Below are 18,131 nucleotides of genomic sequence, written 5' to 3'. Positions count from 1 at the left end.
ATGGTGATCTTCGAGCCATGTGGTATATCTTGACTGATTCTCTGATTTCCCTACAAGCCCAAACATACTGGTATACCCATTGGAAATTCTGCACATGTAAGAAGAGCAAATTACCGGAGATCAGATTCTGAAGACAGAATTTTGCCTCTGCATAGGTCACATGGAAATCCTTAAAAAACTGGCAACTGGACATTGGTTTTAACTAACATCAAAATGATCCCACATACAGTTTATTTAAATCACATCTGCACATTTAAATATTATACTGGCATAACTTTGTTTCAATACCTAAGGAATAACATGTATTGCAGTGAAAAGGCCAATGAACAAAAACACCAGACTATCAGTAGGAAAATAGCAGTACTTGCAGAGACAAAAAACTTACATGCATTTCAGGGGCACAGCGTCCTAAGAGGTCAATCAAAGCAGCATAAAAGGTCATGATGGCATTTCCCATGTGGATAGTGTCATCTTCTTCTTCCATCTCACTTTTATTTATTTGTGAAAGGAAACAAAATATGAAAAAAAGACTTGAGACTTTTTCATCAGCTATGAAATCAACACAAAGTTGGAGCCAAACTCAGCTCACATTTACACTGGTTCAAATCCAGGGAGACTCCATTACCTTCAGAGAAGTTATTCCGGCTTTATACCAAAGCAACTGAGAGCAGAATTTGGCCTTCAGTGATCATACTGACATCTCCATTCTTACTTTTTAATCTTTAATTTTCTACTGTGCAAGCTATGTAATACAATTTTAAGCACTCCTCTTTCAACAGGGACAGCATTGCATCATGAGCATAGTAACTAAGAAAGAGAACCTGTGTATATGGAGTAAAGAGGCATTTTTTTAACCTGAAAGTATCTAAGGCAGCCATGTTGAGGCTTGGGCTGCTGCCCTGGCTCTAGGACTCTGAGAAGTGGGAGGATCCCAGAGCTTGGGCTGCTGCCTGAGCCCAAATGTCTACATTGCATTAAAATAGCCCCTTAGCCTGAGTCCCACAAACCCGAATCAGCTAGCATGGGCCAGCTCTGGGTGTCTAACTCCAGTGCAGACATACCCTAAGACTCCGTCCAGCTCTAAGGTGTTTGAGGAGAGTAACAGGGGAAGCACAAGCTACATGCAGTCTCTCCCTAACTTCACAACAGAAGACTGGTTCCTACCTACATCTGACTGAGAGGAACAAGAAGGAATCTTAAAGATCCTGTGCAAATTGAATATAGTCATCCAGGCTGACAGCTGTGAGTTCGGGGACAGAAGCAGGGGCCTCACTTGGCTGAAGATGCACACCTAATGGAATTTTGGGAGGAGGAGAAAATATTTCCTGCCCCACACAGTCAGATTATGTGACAATATTTTAAAAAAATGGTCAAATGAAATACTGAATTCCAGAAATATGATTATAAAGCAAAAGATGTAGGTAAATTGAACAGCCTCATTGCACCTACAGAGTTTTACTGGATCCATTACTTGGGGAAGGTCCATCTCTAGTAGAATCTTCTGATATTTTTATAGCTTCCTCCATGGCAGCAAGTAACCCGTTACCTCCTTCCCCTCTCAACGCTGGACCAAAGCACTCAGGACGACGAATAAGTAGCCTGACCACAACATTAGCGTTCTCTTCAACACTCTCTCCTAGCATCATACAGAAAAAATATTGGTAAACGGATCCATTCAGTACACATCCAAGATATTATCTGATATAAGGTGGGTGATGAAGACATATTACATATACATCAGTACAAGACAGACTGTACTTAAATATCGAAGACAAAATTCAACTTTATTCAGCTATTCTTAAAAAAAAATCAGATGTATGAAATTGTTTAATGCCAATAGAAGGAAGCAAAGAAGATTAGTATTTACTTATTAAAATTCTTTCGCTCTTCTGTGATTCAATGCTGCCTCCAGAAATTTCATATAATTAACACTTACTTGATATTGTGAAATCAAAGAGACAGCAAGTGTTAGACTGTGTGAATTTCATCAGCATGTAGTCTAAAAGATGTATAAATGAAGCTCAACACATCTGGTAGCACTGTTATAAGCTACTAGCTCAATAAGATGAAGCTGAATTTTATATTACACACACAAGCACACAACTTCTGATGATTATTGCAATGAAAGTTAAGTATACAGTAACAGAATATTTATTTGACTTAATTTTAAATTATGTTCCAAAAAGTGACTAACACACACGTCATTCACCTGTGGTAAAATTCATTCCAGTGCCAGAGGGCCAGTGCACCAGTTAAACACTTAAACCAGATCTTATATAGGCTTCCTGAGTCACATAAATTTACTTTGTTCACTACGTTGCATTTTAACTTTTTGCTATGTCATGACCTTTGACTGCATCTGTAATTCTAGTGCCTGTCTATATGGCGATTTTGTGCACAGCAAGCTGGCGCAGGAACCTAGCGTATTCTAGTCTGCTGTGTATTAAGTGGCTGTGCAGACCCTGCTGCTATACACTACAGAAAATTTAGTGTGCGATAGCAGTCCATATAGCAACTTAGTGCATGGCAAGCTAGAGCACTGCAGAGTCACACCTCAGCTTGCTGTGCAATAAATTTGCCATCTAGACAATCCCTCAATGACAAATTTTACATATACAGTTATTTAAACATTACAGAACAGTACCATTGCAAAACACTGCAAAGCGAAGAAAATCCAGATATCGCTCTCCTTCAACTGGATTCCATCCAATGTCTGGATATCCCTTAGAAATCAGCAAAGGGCAGCTTTGCAAACCACATCCAGCCAAATAGCGAACTACCTAAAAATAAGATAAGATGAAAAAAGACATTTATTGTTGAAAAGGAGAACATTACTATTTTTAAAAGGTAGTTTACTCAAATCTGGCTTCCACCTTCTAAGCTCCACTGAAAAGTCTCTAAAGTCTTGAATGACCTCAGCTTGCCCAAATCTAAGGACTAGTACTCCATCCCCCTCCTCTTCCTCAACCTTTTGGCTCTGTCAAACATGATCTACATCATGAAGTCTTGTCCTCTCTCATCATTCCTTCAGCACTTCCCATTTCTGCTCCAACTTTCAGTGTGCCCCCCCAATGACGCCATTCTTAGTTCCCTCCTGTTCTTCCTCCACATTCTACACTTATTCAAAAATAGGTTTCCAACTAGACTCTTTATGCTAACAACTTACAGATCTGCTCTTCCATTCTAAACAATCTCCCTCTGTCCAAACTAAACTGTTGGCTTGTTGTTTTGTTGTTGGTTTTTTGTTTTGTTTTTTTTTTGGACATCTCCTTACCAATATCCAGTCATTAACTTACATTCAATGTACCCAAAAATGGGCTCTCCATTGCCTCCCATCCCCCAACCCCAGTCTCTTCCCACCTCCTCATTTCTCACTCACCATGGACAACAATTCCATTGTCCCTGGGACTCACGCCTGTCACCTTGGTGTCATCTTTGATTTGGCTACACCTAAGTAATCGTGCTTCTTCATGAACATCTCTAAGATCCAGCCTTTCTGTAAGTGCAGATAAAACTCCCATCTAAACTTTCTTCGTCTCAGGTCTTGACTACTGCAATCGCATCCTTGCTAGCCTTGGCAAATGCCATCTTGCCCTTCTTAAATCCATTCTTCCTGCTGCAAAGATCATCCTCCTGACTTGCAGTTCCAGCTATTTCGCCCTCCTGCTTCTCTCCACTAGTCCCCCTCCTTCTCCACATAAAGCACAAATTACGTGTCTACACTTTTATGGCCCTTCAGAACTTAGCCCCAATTACATTTTATGATATTGAGATGTCCTCTCTGCTTTATCATCAATCTTTAACGACCACTAGCTCAATCTTCCTTTAAACACATTTGCACTTTCTCTCAGGCTGCCCTCACACATGAGAGGAATGCCCCATAAAAATCTGCAAAGTCCTTAACATTTTCTTCTTCAAGGTCAGATCTACCCTAGAAAATTTTCCCTGTTTACCTACACCAGAACACTTGAACCAACGAAACCCTCTCAGCGCAGACACGGTTATGTCAGTATAAAATTGCTTATACTCTTAGGGCTTATACCAATTTGGGGAACTGGCATAAGCACTTTTATACCAATATAACTATGCCTACACTAAAACAATGAGGAGTTCGGTGGCACCTTAAAGATTAACAGATTTATGTGGGCATAAGCTTTCGTGGGTAAAAAACCCACTTCTTCAGATGCATGGAGACTACCCTGGAGCTTTTATTGATATAGCTATGTTGGCAAAAAATCACTGCCTTTTCCAACATAACTACTATGCGGGTAAAACTTCTAAGTGTAGATTAAGACCCAGTACCTCCTTAAAACTCACTTCTGTTGTGATGCCTACAAAACACTTGACAGCAGTTAGGCAGCTGAAGTGCTGTAATAGTTAATTTTTACTTTGTGCACCCCACGTTATCTTTATCTCATACTTTAAAATGAAGCTCTTTGGGACAGGGACTGTATTTTTATACTGTGCCTCGGACAATCTGGTCTGCGCCAAGACTGGGGTCTCTAGGTACTACTGCAAGGCACATCATAACATTTTTCCACTGAGTAAATTTAAAGTTTTCAAATTGAAAATGTTTGAAAGCCTAGCACAGATAATACAAATAGAAGTATAACATCTCCAGGAAATATATGATTTCAGTTAATCCATTACTTGTACTTATAAATGTATGTTGATTCATATTTTATGCACACACACATCCTGGGAAAATGCTAGAAAATATTGTCATTAACCTTCTCCAGGTCAGGCTCCCTTAAAGCTAATGCAAGTTCATTGTTATCCATCACAGATGCTGCTGCAACATCTAGAGGGGTTGATCCTCGCATAGAAGGGGAAGCTGTTAATAAAACAGTTGCCAAAGTTAGTCATTTAAATAAATAATAACAAAGATTCAGCAGTTTATAAAAATACAAACATGTATCCAGAGGAAAAATATATTTACCATTAAAGTTATAATAAACTATGGGGCAAACATCTGAGGTTTAGGCACTAATAACCAACTAGTTGCTGAAAACCCATGCAGTAGAATGTGTATAATTTGTAATATCATGTGTGAAAAGAAACAAAAAAAGAGATGGCTGACAATAGGCCACGAACCCCAGTGATGACTGAACCTGGTGATATTCTAAACAAAAAGAGCTCTCAACCATGCCTGCAGTGAGGGGCTATGCATGCCTGTTGTATTATTTGCCTGTTTGTGTATGCTGGTTGTGTTGTTGTGTGGGTGGTTGCGTTTTGCTGAGAGGGTTATATGGCTGGCAAATGAAGCATGTGTATTGCCATGAGGGGCTTTGTGCATTTGGGGTTATGATGTGCTCTGGTTGTGTTCTTGGGCGAGTGGTTTTGAAGAATCGTGACTGATGAGCCAAATAATGCACCTTTGTGCAGTCTCCTTCATACAACCAATGAAATTGTTGCATAAAATTAGTTGCAGAGTAAGGGTGGTGATTGGTTGACTTACCTCTGATATCACAATGGTCTAGGACTCTTGGCATGCACAGATACATGCCTTACTGTAGCTACACACTGAGTGAATATAATGAATAAAGACAAAATGACTCAACTTCAAAATTGGATAGTAACAAACTGTGAAACCCAGTGACGATACAGCCTAGTGATATTTTGAACTAACAGAGCTCTCAACAGTGCTTGTAGCTGTTTCTATCACTTCATACTGACAAACAGACATTCAAGACACACTCAGGGGACAACCCCAGAATTTTATTACACAGATACCACTTCACTAATTTTTTTTTTTTTTTTTACCAGTACCATTATTAACACTATAATATAAGTGTTGATGGTACTGAACTTTCCAGGTGTGAGCCTCATATCAAGTTCCCTTGTAACCTTGTGTTTTCATTCAATGAGAACTTTATGGAAAATTATCTTTTTAGTCTACAAATATAAATGCTTCATTTCAGGTAGAAGATGATCACTGTTTTAGCGGGGAGGGTGAGTGGAAAGTTTAAAGAAAATCCATTTGGACATTGAGTTATGGATAACTGGAAGATAGTTTTCAGCTTTAAAATAAAAGTTTTTTTCCCCTTTTCTTAAAAAATGGAAATTAAATGCAACTCCCCCAATGTTAACATAATATTAGCAAAAGTTCTCACAGTAATATTAACTAACCCCAGTAGAAACACAATTTAACTATTTTCACTCTAAACATACTTTCGGGCTACGCTCCTGACATACAAAAATATGCTAACCACCACAAATATGGTAACTAAATTTTTGAGCATGAAAATAATCAGATACAACTATGTAGTCCAGAAGAAAAGCACTAAAATAAAACAAAAGTGGCATTTCTGTGCCATTTCTGAGCCTCAGCATAAGCATCATGGATAAGTTAACGTTAACACGAAAACCTTAATTTGGGATTCAGTTGTGAACTGCCTATCACACCCATACAAGTGAACAAGCACTGGCTACTCTTCCATCCCCCTTGTACAGATGGGCAGATAGGCAGACGCTTCGCTCTGCCTCTTCCCTGTACAACCCAGAGCCTCTTGGCCTGCATGCATTGGGAGAAAAGCTGTATCAGGAAAATCTCTGTAGAAAGGGGGAAGCAGGCACTGAACGGTTACTCTTATAGTTAAACTGTTCTGTAAAAGACCTTCAGCTCCTGGAGCAGCACAAATAGACTCTGCCCTTTACATAGGGGGCAGGGGGAAGGGGTAATTACAAGGTGCAATCCAACCCAAAGGCATGAAATGATATTCTTGCTGAAATTTGTGTCCATATTTTGAACTCATGTAGGGTGGGCCACTGTTTGTATTTAATAATACAGTTGCGTAAAATCTTTTTCACATTTAATAATACAGAAACCAAGTTTTTTGTTTTTTTTTTTAAATCATGCTGCCAAGCAGAATGTTGTGGGAAGGACTGTTTTAAACATGGGGTTTGGAGTTTTTTGCACTGTTTTTCTGTTTGTTCATAACTTATAAATCAATGAAAACGCTTAAAGCTGTATTTCACACACAATTTAGGATAGATTTTATGTTACTACTTACCAAGCCCGACACTGCTGTTTTCCAGTAAGTAACTAAGATGATCAAACATTGCCTTTTGATTCTGCCTGCTGATGCGGCAGAAATAACATAGAAAACGACAGCAATTTGCCACCATCTTAGGAAAGGTGATTTCCTAAACAAACAAGACTAAGTTAGAGCTGCAAAAATGTATAAAAATCACCAAAAAATCATTGTATGCTGGGTCGTTTTACATATATGTCTTCAGGTTTGTTTGTTTTTTTAAACACAATTAGGTACCAATCCTGCAAAAATGATCTTCCAAGGGCAGACCTCATTGAAATTAATGGGGCTCTGAGCAAGTGCATGGTTCATTGAGTTTATTTGCACAGATTGTGGCCTTAACAAGAAAGAGAACTGGATTCACATCTAAACCCTAGATTCAAACACTGAAGTATGGGAAAGTTCAGAAGTAGAGCCTGATGTTACAGCCATCTCTAATCAGATGTTTCCAGAAAAATGTCTTACGTTAAAACACTCTTCATTTTGGAAATCCCTAAATATACCTATTGCTTATATAACAAGAATCTTTTCCACATACCATGCAAATCAAGAGTCCTTTGAAACCAATACCTACAAAATATAGTAGGCTAGAAATGCTTTTGGCTGTCCTTCCTTTCCCATATGAGACTACAGTACTGCTCTTATTCTATTCCAAATTCACAAGCAAAAAGGAATCCTTGTAATGTAATATTATTAGGATCATAATTAGAAGATATACAACTTTTTCTATAAAAGGTGATTCTGTTCACTAAGAACGTGGCCCTATATTGTGCTAATGGGAAAAGAATGGGAGTTTAGGGCTTTTAGCACGTCCATGAGTTTCTGAGCACCTTTCAGGATCAAAGTTTTAAAAGACCACATTCTAAATTCCCTCTCTTCTGTCACTGAAATTCTTTACCTTGGATTCTCCTCCGCCGAGTACATTTACCATCACTTCCATGACAGTCTCATGCATTCCTAAAGCCCTCATAAGATTAGGATGTTGGTAAAACACTTTATTATTCATGATGTCTCTATAAAGAAACATAATAAGAAAAGAGATTAAAATGAACTGTTCAGAGAATACATATTAACTTCTCTGTCACATGATACTCACACAACTACCAGTGTGAAGAACAGGCCCGCTCTTGCTGTTCTTACTTAGGTATAATCCCCAGTGTTTGCACAGAGACAGAAGGACTGGGCACAAATAAAGTTAAGTGTGAGAACTTATTGAATTTTATTGATTGAGTTCAGTCTTTATAATTTAATGGAATGCTAGAAAATGCACAAAGGGTTGAATGCTTATTTCACTGTATATTATTACCAGCATCGAATGTTCTCAAAGCCACATGATGCAGAGATCATAAATCAAGTTAGAGGCTTTAATGCAAACAGTGGAAAATAGCTCATCATGATCATGGAATGACATTTCATCTCCTAATAGGTTAGCTGGATTTCAGCAAATTCATACAGTTAATGCATTCAGTGCACCTGAATTACATACATACCAATCTGACAGAACAGAACTCCTAGGGCTGTGTTCAGCAAAAATGTTATGCAGCTTTCGAACCAGGTGCTCAAGATTCCCTCTTCAACCACACACACTGAACAATTTGGGAGATCTTGTCTGAGTTATAAAAGTCACGACAGTGCAGAATGTGGGTGGCACTGGATTTAGTCTGGTCCTCAGGATCATGCCATCCCCTTTTCTATGTGTTGCAGAAGGTGAAAAAATTGCAGGAAGGGTTTTCTTATGGCCCAAAATCTGTCAAGGCAAAGGAAGTAGAGCCAAAGAGGCATCATTCCACCAGCCTCTGACTGCTTGCTGGACACCATACAGTCCATGGGCTGAGGGGTAACGTGACTGGATGGCATAGAGGGGGGTGACAAGTAGAGACATTCTCTGCAGCATCGTTCCATATAAAACCCACAAGGAAATTGACCAAGGGGCAGGCAGATGGCATTTGGTTCTGAGTGGGTGGAGAAAATACTCAAGGGGTCGTGCAAAGGTCTAGTACCTTTCACAAAAGCCCCAGGATTAGTAGCATTTCCTTATGGCTTTAGGACATCCATAGGGTTAGAGGGCCATGACCAAGGAAATGGTGGATTCTCCATCAGTTGAAGTCTTGATTTAAACACTGGATGTCTGTCTAGAAGATATGCTTTAGCTCAGGCAGAAGTTATGGGCTTGAAGCAAGAATTGTTGAGTGAGGTTCTACGGCCTGTATCATGTAGGAGGTCAGACTATATCATCATAATGGGCCCTGCTGGCCTTGAAATCAGTGAATCTAACATTTCCCTGACATTCCCACCCCACAGGCATGTGCCACCTCCTTTTTTTTTTTAGTTAACTAAAGCCTAAATCTGATATTTACTCTAATTTATTTTCCTCCCACATAAATATTGCTTAGTACTGTATACTAAGTAATTTACATAGATGCAACCAATATGATAATTCATAAATATAACATCCTGGATTACCCCTATAAAACTGGTCAGAGTGCTAGACGTGTTTTTTAATTTATAAAAAAGATGTTAATAAATAAGAGTCATAGTGAAATAAAAGCTCAATATGGTTCTCTTGCAGAATAGCAATAAGATTTCCACAAAGAGGAAAACAGTGCAGCAAAACAAGAGCAGTGGGTAAATGATATTAATAAATTAACCAGTCTAAGCCCAGTCCTGCAGTCCTTACTCCCACTGAAGTCATTGTGAGCTCGGCCTGAGTAAAGAATGGAATATGGAACCCAAACTGATGTGACAATGAAAGCTTCAATTATCCATTAAATAACAATTATTCTGCAGTCAGAGTTTCTGAGATTCATTCTGTCTAATTAAAAGATTGTAGTATACATGACGGAAGTGAAGGAATTTTTTTTTCCAGTAGCAGAATGCACCTTTGCAAACATTGTCCTAAATAACAGTACTAGCAGTACTGGTAGTGTAGAAATGTGCCTGTTACATCTCCGTGTGTATTAGGGTCTGGGTAGCAAAGAGAATTTACAACACATCTACACTGCCTCACAGTTTGGATTACAGAGATGTGAACAGCAGTACACACCAAAGTACTGTGCTGTAACATCCCCGTGTGGCTGCTGCAGGCATGAACAAAAAGGTTCCTAGTTCACATTGACGTAGTCCTTTTCAAACAGGACTACATTGATGCAAAATAGGAACCTTTCAGTTCATGCCTGCAGCAGCCACACACAGGAGTTACAGTGCTATTCACACCCCAGTAGCCCCAACTTCAGGGCAGTGTAGACATGTCTTTAGTTCCAGTTATCCTCTTGTCTTCAAGTATTAGCCACATAACGAACAATAATCATAAGAACTTTACTGTTTTTCCAATAAATGTTAATCTGAGTGAATTACTGCTCAAGAGCACATTCTTTCTTTTCTACTGCATTTTCAGCTGTGCAGCTTTAAACATAGGCACCAATTTTGAAAATTATAGCGTCAATATTATTTTACATAAAGATGGAGATGTCTAATAAACATGAATATTTTTTAAAGTAATTACAATTTAAAAGCTGTAGCAAGCCTTCAAATTATACACAACCTAGAAATAAATTTGAAAGCAATGTGCCTCAGGTCAGAGGGAAAATAACCAGATAATTATAAATGAGGCAACAGTATTGTTAATTCTCCTAATAATATTGTGTCTTGTGATATTTGTTGTTGTTCTTTTAGCTTCTGCTCCTTATTTGATTATGTAACACAGCTTTAGTTAAAAAATGGTTGTGAAGAAACGCTTGAAAACATGAACATTAAAATCTCAAAAACCAGATGCATCAGCCACACTACATAATCTTTGTAGAGTAGCTAACAACTGTGTCATTACTGGTAGTGCTCAACTCTAATAGCCCCTTATGACTTAGGTGCCCCCTTCTTCCTGTTTCCCAGACAAGCCTTCAGGTCAAAGTTACTAGGGGATCTGTACCAGGAATCTCAACCCAGGAAAGCTGCTCATGCTATGTGCCACTCCACTCCCTGCACCTACTGTGTGCGCCATGGGCCATGACCTATCAGAAAAGAGGGGCAAAGCAAATCTTTCAGGGAGGCCACAGGCAGGCTGGCTTGGCTGTGTTTAAGGATCTTAACTTGCTTATTCCTCTGAGTAGCCATAGACTCTTCTATCTCTACACCACATCATGGCTTAGATTTTCCTCCTTTACTGGGAACTAAGCAGTCCTGAACACGTAAGACACTTCAAGGACTGGACAGTGGTATCAAGATCACAGGCTCTTTGAAAGCATAACTCTTACAATACTTGGCATAATTACTGAGCATATTATAAAGTGTGACACCTCAGAAAGACTCTGCAGTATTTTGCGAAATAACGTTATGATGAAAAAGACCTGAAGAAGAGTGCTGTGTAGCTCAAAAGCTTGTCTCTTTCACCAACAGAAGTTGATCCAATAGAAGATATTACCTCACTCCCTTGTCTCTCTATTATGATGAAAAAGAAAATTGTGACTTTAAATATGATTGAGCAATGCTCCCATTTATCCACGGTAAGAGAGGGATAATTGACACTGCATTCCTCACAAGACTTGACACACTTATGAGAATGAAAGTGAGGCTTGAGCAAAGATTAAATATCATCAGCCTTTTCATTAAGACAAACATCTTGGTCTGAGCTCTCAGATGGTCAAAAGCTATTTTACTGCTAGCTGTACTCCCTGGATACAGGAATGGTTAGAGACAAGAGAAACATATTTGTATCTTCTTTTCTGGTGGAAAATAATGAATGGAATTGTTTTCCTTATTCCTTTTAGACATCTAGCTATGATATATCTGCCTCATATTTATTTGAGATAAAATGTAACTGGTCACTGTACTTATAATAATTGATGTATTACTTTCTTTTCAGTGAGCAGCTAGTATGCACTCTGAAAGTGTTGACTACATGAATCAATTAAACTATTATCTCTGGTTTTCAATTGCATAATTTAGTTAAATACTAGCCATCTATCAATCCCACAGAGGTGCTATGTACATGGCCAGTTACCTCTGGAACTGTTAAGACAGGGTACTTTGAGCTCTTTGACATGGGAATAGATCACTTAAGGGCTATCTTATCAGTGTGTGTGAATTTAAGAATGGATATAAGGTGATACATAGAAAAAAATGTTTAGGGCAATTTGAAAATGTATACTCTGAGTTTTGGTAAAATTAAACCAATCCTTCAGATATGTAACAAGCTTAAACTTGAACTAGGATAGAACTTTTCTGAAGACAAGTCAGACACAACATTTCAAGAATATAAGAGTTCAAAATTGAGCTGATTTCATTTGAGGTGGGATCACCAAGGGCAGCCCAATAGGCCCTCATACGAGACTCCTCAAACAAAGAGTCAGAGGAGATCATGGCCTGCTCCTACCAGAAGATGATGGGCAAAGTATCAGACCCCTACACCAAATATAGAGAATGGAATGCAGGGTAAAGGGGGCAAAAATGACACATAGATCTGACAATGAGTTGAGACATCCCCCAGTTCCAACCTTACTTGGATCTGGAGGCCTGCTTGGAGCAGATGGGTGCCTGGATCTGTGGCTTTTATGATACCTACAAGTTCCAGGATCTGGGCCTGAGAAGCATTCCTGGATCTGCCACATTCTTCTCTTATGGCAGAGGGGAATAGATCTGAGGACTCCCTATGGTTATTAATCATATACCTACAGGGAAAAGGTCAGAGTTTTAGTGGCTTACTTGGTAATTCAAATAATTAAAATAGTACTAACTACATTACAAGAGTTAAAATGATTAAATTTTATTATATATATATATATATATATTATAGGATTTCATTATAAATAATGAAATGTAAGCATAATTAGACTTACACAGAATTACAAATTTCAGTAGAAGAAAACGTAGGGAAGTTCTAATTCAAGTAGACAGATGCTATCTCATTAAATTAAAATCACTTCTGATCATACGTCTCTACTGACTGTCAGACTCTAGAGGGAATCTCACTGCTGCTCATAAAAGTACATTGTAATAAAATAATGCCACCAAATATATAATGCTTGAAGCCACATAAAAAGAGAGAAAATGTAAGAGGCAAGCTGACCAGCACTTCTGTGAGGTAGAGCATGCTCAGCTCATCATGAAGAATCAGAGTTAAGAGATGTGTACAGAGTGTAATTGCTACTGAAAAGTCAAATATATTTCAATAGTTACCACCAAAGGCATTTCTGAGGAACTAAAATGTTCCTGATGTGTGAAAACAATAGTGCGACTTCATACATAAAGTTGGGGTTATTTAATCAGGACTGAAAATGTTCTGGGTCCATAGTCAACATGAGGGGGAACATAAAAAGGGACTAGTTTTGGATGTGCCTTCTAGGTGTGCTCTGCTAGGTGCAAGGTCTAATAGTGGGCAAGCTATGGGACTGGTAGAGGAATCGGTGTGATGATTAAGGCTGGGTAAAAACTTTTTTTTTGTTCTCCTACACAACTAATGGCCATTACATAGCATTCAGGACTATGCTGCTTCAAGAGGACGGAATACACTGCCTCAAGCAACAATAAAAAACTAAAGTGGAAAATCCAATTTTTCCCTTTTAGTGAATTCAGAAACATGAATTTGTGCTGGCAGTTAGAAGATTTATGGAATACACTGGGGTCTGAGTGCAATCATGACTCTCCTAGTAGCTGGTTCCAGCAACTACAAAGCCCATTAACATCTCACAAATAAATGTATTCTCCTTAAACTCAGGTTGATGAAACCTCTGGCTTTTGGTGTTGAAAGTCCCAGGGTGACCTTTACTGATGGCTGGGCTATTTATATGCGTATGCAGACTCTATCCCTTCAATTTATAGAAAGGTCTAAATGCTGATTCTGATTGTATCCTTTAAAGTGAAGTTATAGTGTTTAAAATATGACTGATATATTACCGTAGGACTTTACAGCTCTTCACTTTTGCTTCTCCCCTCTACGAATTCTCCACAAAGATAAGACCTTATAGTGCAGTTTACTATTATTCAAGACATCTTTGTTAACAATGCTTCAAAGCCTAGATCTTAGAACTACTGAAGCTCCTATCTATCGCAACCCAAAACTTTCTTTTTAGTCTCCTTAAACCAGACAGACATATTAATAGTCAAACAATATGCTTAACCCAAGTGATAACAATGAGACAAATAATTGGAAAAGAGATCTGTCAATCAAATGTTACTGTACTCCAGTGATTTACCCTAATCCACGAATCATAAGCTTCTCTTCCTCCTTGCCCATTCTGACGCTGAGCAAGGAACGGATCTGGCCCAGGGATGCCAAGAGGTTGATTGTATCTTCCACTGATACACCATTTATGGTGTAGGTCTTTGGTAAGCTTCTAACCAGACCACCGATACCATCATACTGCCGATGCAGCAATACAAACATGGCCCTCACTAACTCCGGATCCTCTATTACTGACTCCTGAGCCCAGCGTACCATGGTCTCTGAAATCAATTGCTGAAGAGTGGCTAAAAAAGAGTGAAGAATGAAAAAAATCTGAATTAATTTCTCTTGTTTCTAACAGTATCTTTGAATGCATTATGCAGCATATTAGAATTAGCACAATCTAGGAAAAAAACTGTTCTTGTTTTCATAACAGGCTGAGATACAACGTAATACATTGTGTCAAGTGGAAAATATGCCATTAGAGGAAAAACAAGTAGTAATATTTTGCTGCAAGAAGCTAGCTTTAAAATTATAGCTATTACTACTGCATATGACAGTGTAAAAGAGCACGAAGATATACTGGATCCTCATTGAAGAGTGACTGTACAGCAGTGGCCAGCTCCACTTCCAGATACTTTTTCCATGAGTTTTGAAAGCACGAGTTTTTATTATTTTTTTATTATTATTTATATGATGTAGTATCACCATTGTGAGATGCTGTTTATTGGACCATTAATTTAGGATACAGCAATACATATCTTATTAAAAAAAGATAAGTGTTTTGGCTGACATTTCAGACAATACTTGGGCTGAAGTAAAGATCCCATTGATAACCAATATTGTACATACCAAAAACTTCAGTTAACCTGCTTTGAGTTCAAGCCATAAGATTAAACGTACACACAGACGCTTCCCTTAAAATCTAACTTCCTCTGACACACAACATATATGGAGCTGCCAGAACTTTCCACCCCCTTCAGACCAGGACTACACTGGACTTTAATTTAATTTTACTTACAGGGCTTCTTAGCATCATTATCAACTGGTTTCTCATTTTGTTTCTTCTTTAAATATGTGACTTTTTCTACTAGGTGCATGAGGCGACCTCTAATGGTTAAATCACTGTTTCCATCCAGGGTTCCATCTTCATCTAATTCAATTCCTGAAAGCAACAAATATTAAATCACTAAAAAAGTACAATTAAACAGATGAGAGCTGTGCTCAGTGTCCAAATGTGAAAATATAACCAAACCGATTTTGTTCTGCTCTGTTAGCTAAGTGTACTACAAACAAATAAATATACAGGACTGCTTCAAAAGTGTTATATCAGTTTAAACGTTGGAGTAGAGGACTGGGAGCTGGGAATCCTGTAGTTACAGTCTGCTTCCGCCATTTATTCACTGTGTGACTGTGGGTCAGTCTCTTAGCTTGTGTGCGCTTTAGTTTCCCCATCTGCAAAATGGGATAATACCTGAATCTCAGGGGATTTCGTGACACTTTGACTGAGGTTTGTAAAGTATTTTGAGATCCTCAGTGGAAAGGCATTATAGAAGTGAGAGTATTGCCATGACTGTTAATTCATTTTTCAATGAGTAAGTATGAGCAAGTTACTCCATTCGTTATATCCTGACACATGTGACAGGCAGCTTATTAGGAAAACCAAGGTGTGAAAATCCAAAATATGTTGATTTGATGCAAGATTTGGTTTTCATTTTTATGGTTTTATCTAAAATACTGTCATTGAAACCTAAGGGTTTGGTCCAGGCTCATAACTAATACTAAAATGTTACGACTATCTGAGTTCAAGGTGAAAATGCCATTTAGTATTTTTTTCAAATTCAAAATTATTCAACTTTTTAAAAATATGATGGTCACTTTTACAGCATGATTCTGCCTCACATCAGATCACTCCGCTTGCTCCTTTGGTATTTTTGATAAAGAAGTTGGGTTGTTTCTAAAATTTATTTGCCTTTTTTCCATTAATTCTTATGTAGGCTGTTTTATTGCATTTCACCATATGGAAAATGTTAATACCTTGATCATTGATAAGATTACAATTAAGTCATGGGTATTTTTTAGTAAAAGTCAGCTGTCCATGACTTGTGCTATAAATACCCTGACTAAATCTTATCTGGGGGCTACTGCTCTGGGGAACCCCTGTGAGGCTGCTGCCCTGAGGGGACCCTGGGGCCAGCCCCACTGGCCACTGCTCAAGCTGTCCATAAGGCCAGCAGCTTGTACGGAAATTGCAATCTGATTGGTGTAAATTGCTTTGAATTTAAGTAATTAACAATAATGTAACTGAATTGTCTAATCCAGTTAGAGTACAGGAACGCTCTACAGTTATTGATGCAAAAAATGCCAGTTCCATATGTCTGATCTGCAGAATATCAAAATGATTATTTCTTAACCAACACACAACATATGAATCCTCAAATTATGACTGGCTGACAGTCATCATTAGCTAGTCATCTACAACCTAGAGTTGCATAATCTGTTTGTTTCCCTTTGACTACATAAATACATGTACTCTGCCCTACTATAATCTCTCTTCTTATTGGCTTCAGCATAGCTCTTTCATTTTTTTGTAGCTTTTCTTTGCCATTTAAAATTGAAATATTTAATTTGAAATATCATTACAACAGTAAGGGTCCTTGAAGGTCCCTTCTGTTTAAGACCCAGTCCTGGAAGGAACTCAAGGCAAAAAAATCAATTGAGTTCTAGACAAGTCTGAAGGCCTGAGTTAGGGACCCCTTCCAGGATCAGGGCATGAGTTAGAGAAAAAAAAAAACATAGACTCAGCTCCAGCTTTCTCCATGCGGAGGAGTGAGGGAGGAGAATTTAAATGTGAAACAGCTCAACTGCCACCTCCCTCTGCTGGTTGTCAACTGCTGATTCCTTTTACAAATTGAGCAGCTACATTTTCCTGTTTTCTTGTAATTTACAGAGGAAAAGGGCATAAATAACTTTAAATAAGAACACAAGAACAGCCATACCGGGTCAGACCAAAGGTCCATCTAGCCCAGTATCTGTCTACCGACCGTGGCCAATGCCAGGTGCCCCAGAGGGAGTGAACCTAACAGGCAATGATCAAGTGATCTCTCTCCTGCCATCCATCTCCATCCTCTGACAAACAGAGGCTAGGGACACCATTTCTATTTACTCATCCTGTGCTAATATAAGACCTTTATGAACTCTCATCCACCATAGATCTCATATCCATTACTCCTTCAATCCACTGTTATCGATCCTAGTCATTACATCAACGCTTCACTCGCGATGAAGGTGACTTCCACAAGTTGACTCTGTGTGTGCGTAGCTGGCGTGACTAACCCGTTCTTTTATTTGTTTTAAACCTTGTTTCCCATTTATTTCATTTGGTGACCTTATTCGTGTGTGTAAATTATGGGAATAAGTAAATAAACTTTTCCTTATTCCACTTTATCTCAACAATCACGACGTCATTCGACTTTTTATATTTCTCTATTCATATCTCCCCTTAGGTCTACTCTGTCTTCTATAGCTGAGAGGTAGTCTGTCTCTTTTAATCTCCTCAATTAGTGCGACCCTTTCGTGCCTCTAACGCCTAATCATTTAGTGCCCTTTCTGAACTTTTTCTTAGCCTTAGGAATATTCTTTTTCGATGTGGTGAGGAGACCACACAATTGTACAAGCCAGTATTTCGAAAGATTGTGGGCGTACCAATGGATTTCTATAATATAAGGCGCAGATAAGCATATTCTCAGTCTTCATTTCCCTTTCCTCCATTTTACATGATTCCTAACAACCTATGCTTTTTCCTGACCGTACTGCCACCTGCGTGGACATCTCTCAGAGAAACTATCCCACTTGACGCCAAGATCCTTTTTCCTGATGTCGTGTTGTAGGCCTAAATTAGCCCCCTCTAATTGTATGTAAGTTGGGGTTATTTTTTCCATGTG

At 38.6% G+C, this 18,131-nt stretch overlaps 1 protein-coding gene across 3 annotated transcripts in view; it reads right to left on the bottom strand.

Annotated features, from left to right (window-relative positions):
* RYR2 (ryanodine receptor 2) overlaps window positions 1-18,131 on the bottom strand; it is a 749,362-nt gene that overhangs the window by 276,632 nt on the left and 454,599 nt on the right. For all 3 annotated transcript variants that reach the window (XM_075064183.1, XM_075064184.1, XM_075064185.1), the window contains exons 40-47: window positions 15,209-15,352; window positions 14,219-14,492; window positions 7,933-8,047; window positions 7,014-7,146; window positions 4,731-4,834; window positions 2,645-2,780; window positions 1,450-1,636; window positions 386-488 (exon numbers count right to left, since the gene is read on the bottom strand). In XM_075064183.1, coding sequence (XP_074920284.1) covers window positions 386-488; window positions 1,450-1,636; window positions 2,645-2,780; window positions 4,731-4,834; window positions 7,014-7,146; window positions 7,933-8,047; window positions 14,219-14,492; window positions 15,209-15,352 — 1,196 coding nt within the window. The remainder of the gene's footprint in view (window positions 1-385; window positions 489-1,449; window positions 1,637-2,644; window positions 2,781-4,730; window positions 4,835-7,013; window positions 7,147-7,932; window positions 8,048-14,218; window positions 14,493-15,208; window positions 15,353-18,131) is intronic.

This window comes from Chelonoidis abingdonii, chromosome 3, assembly GCF_003597395.2.
Source record: "Chelonoidis abingdonii isolate Lonesome George chromosome 3, CheloAbing_2.0, whole genome shotgun sequence".
In the NCBI taxonomy this organism is placed as follows: Eukaryota; Metazoa; Chordata; order Testudines; family Testudinidae; genus Chelonoidis; species Chelonoidis abingdonii.
The sequence above is the reverse complement of the archived record's forward strand: the minus strand, read 5'-3'. Positions and strand labels throughout refer to the sequence as shown.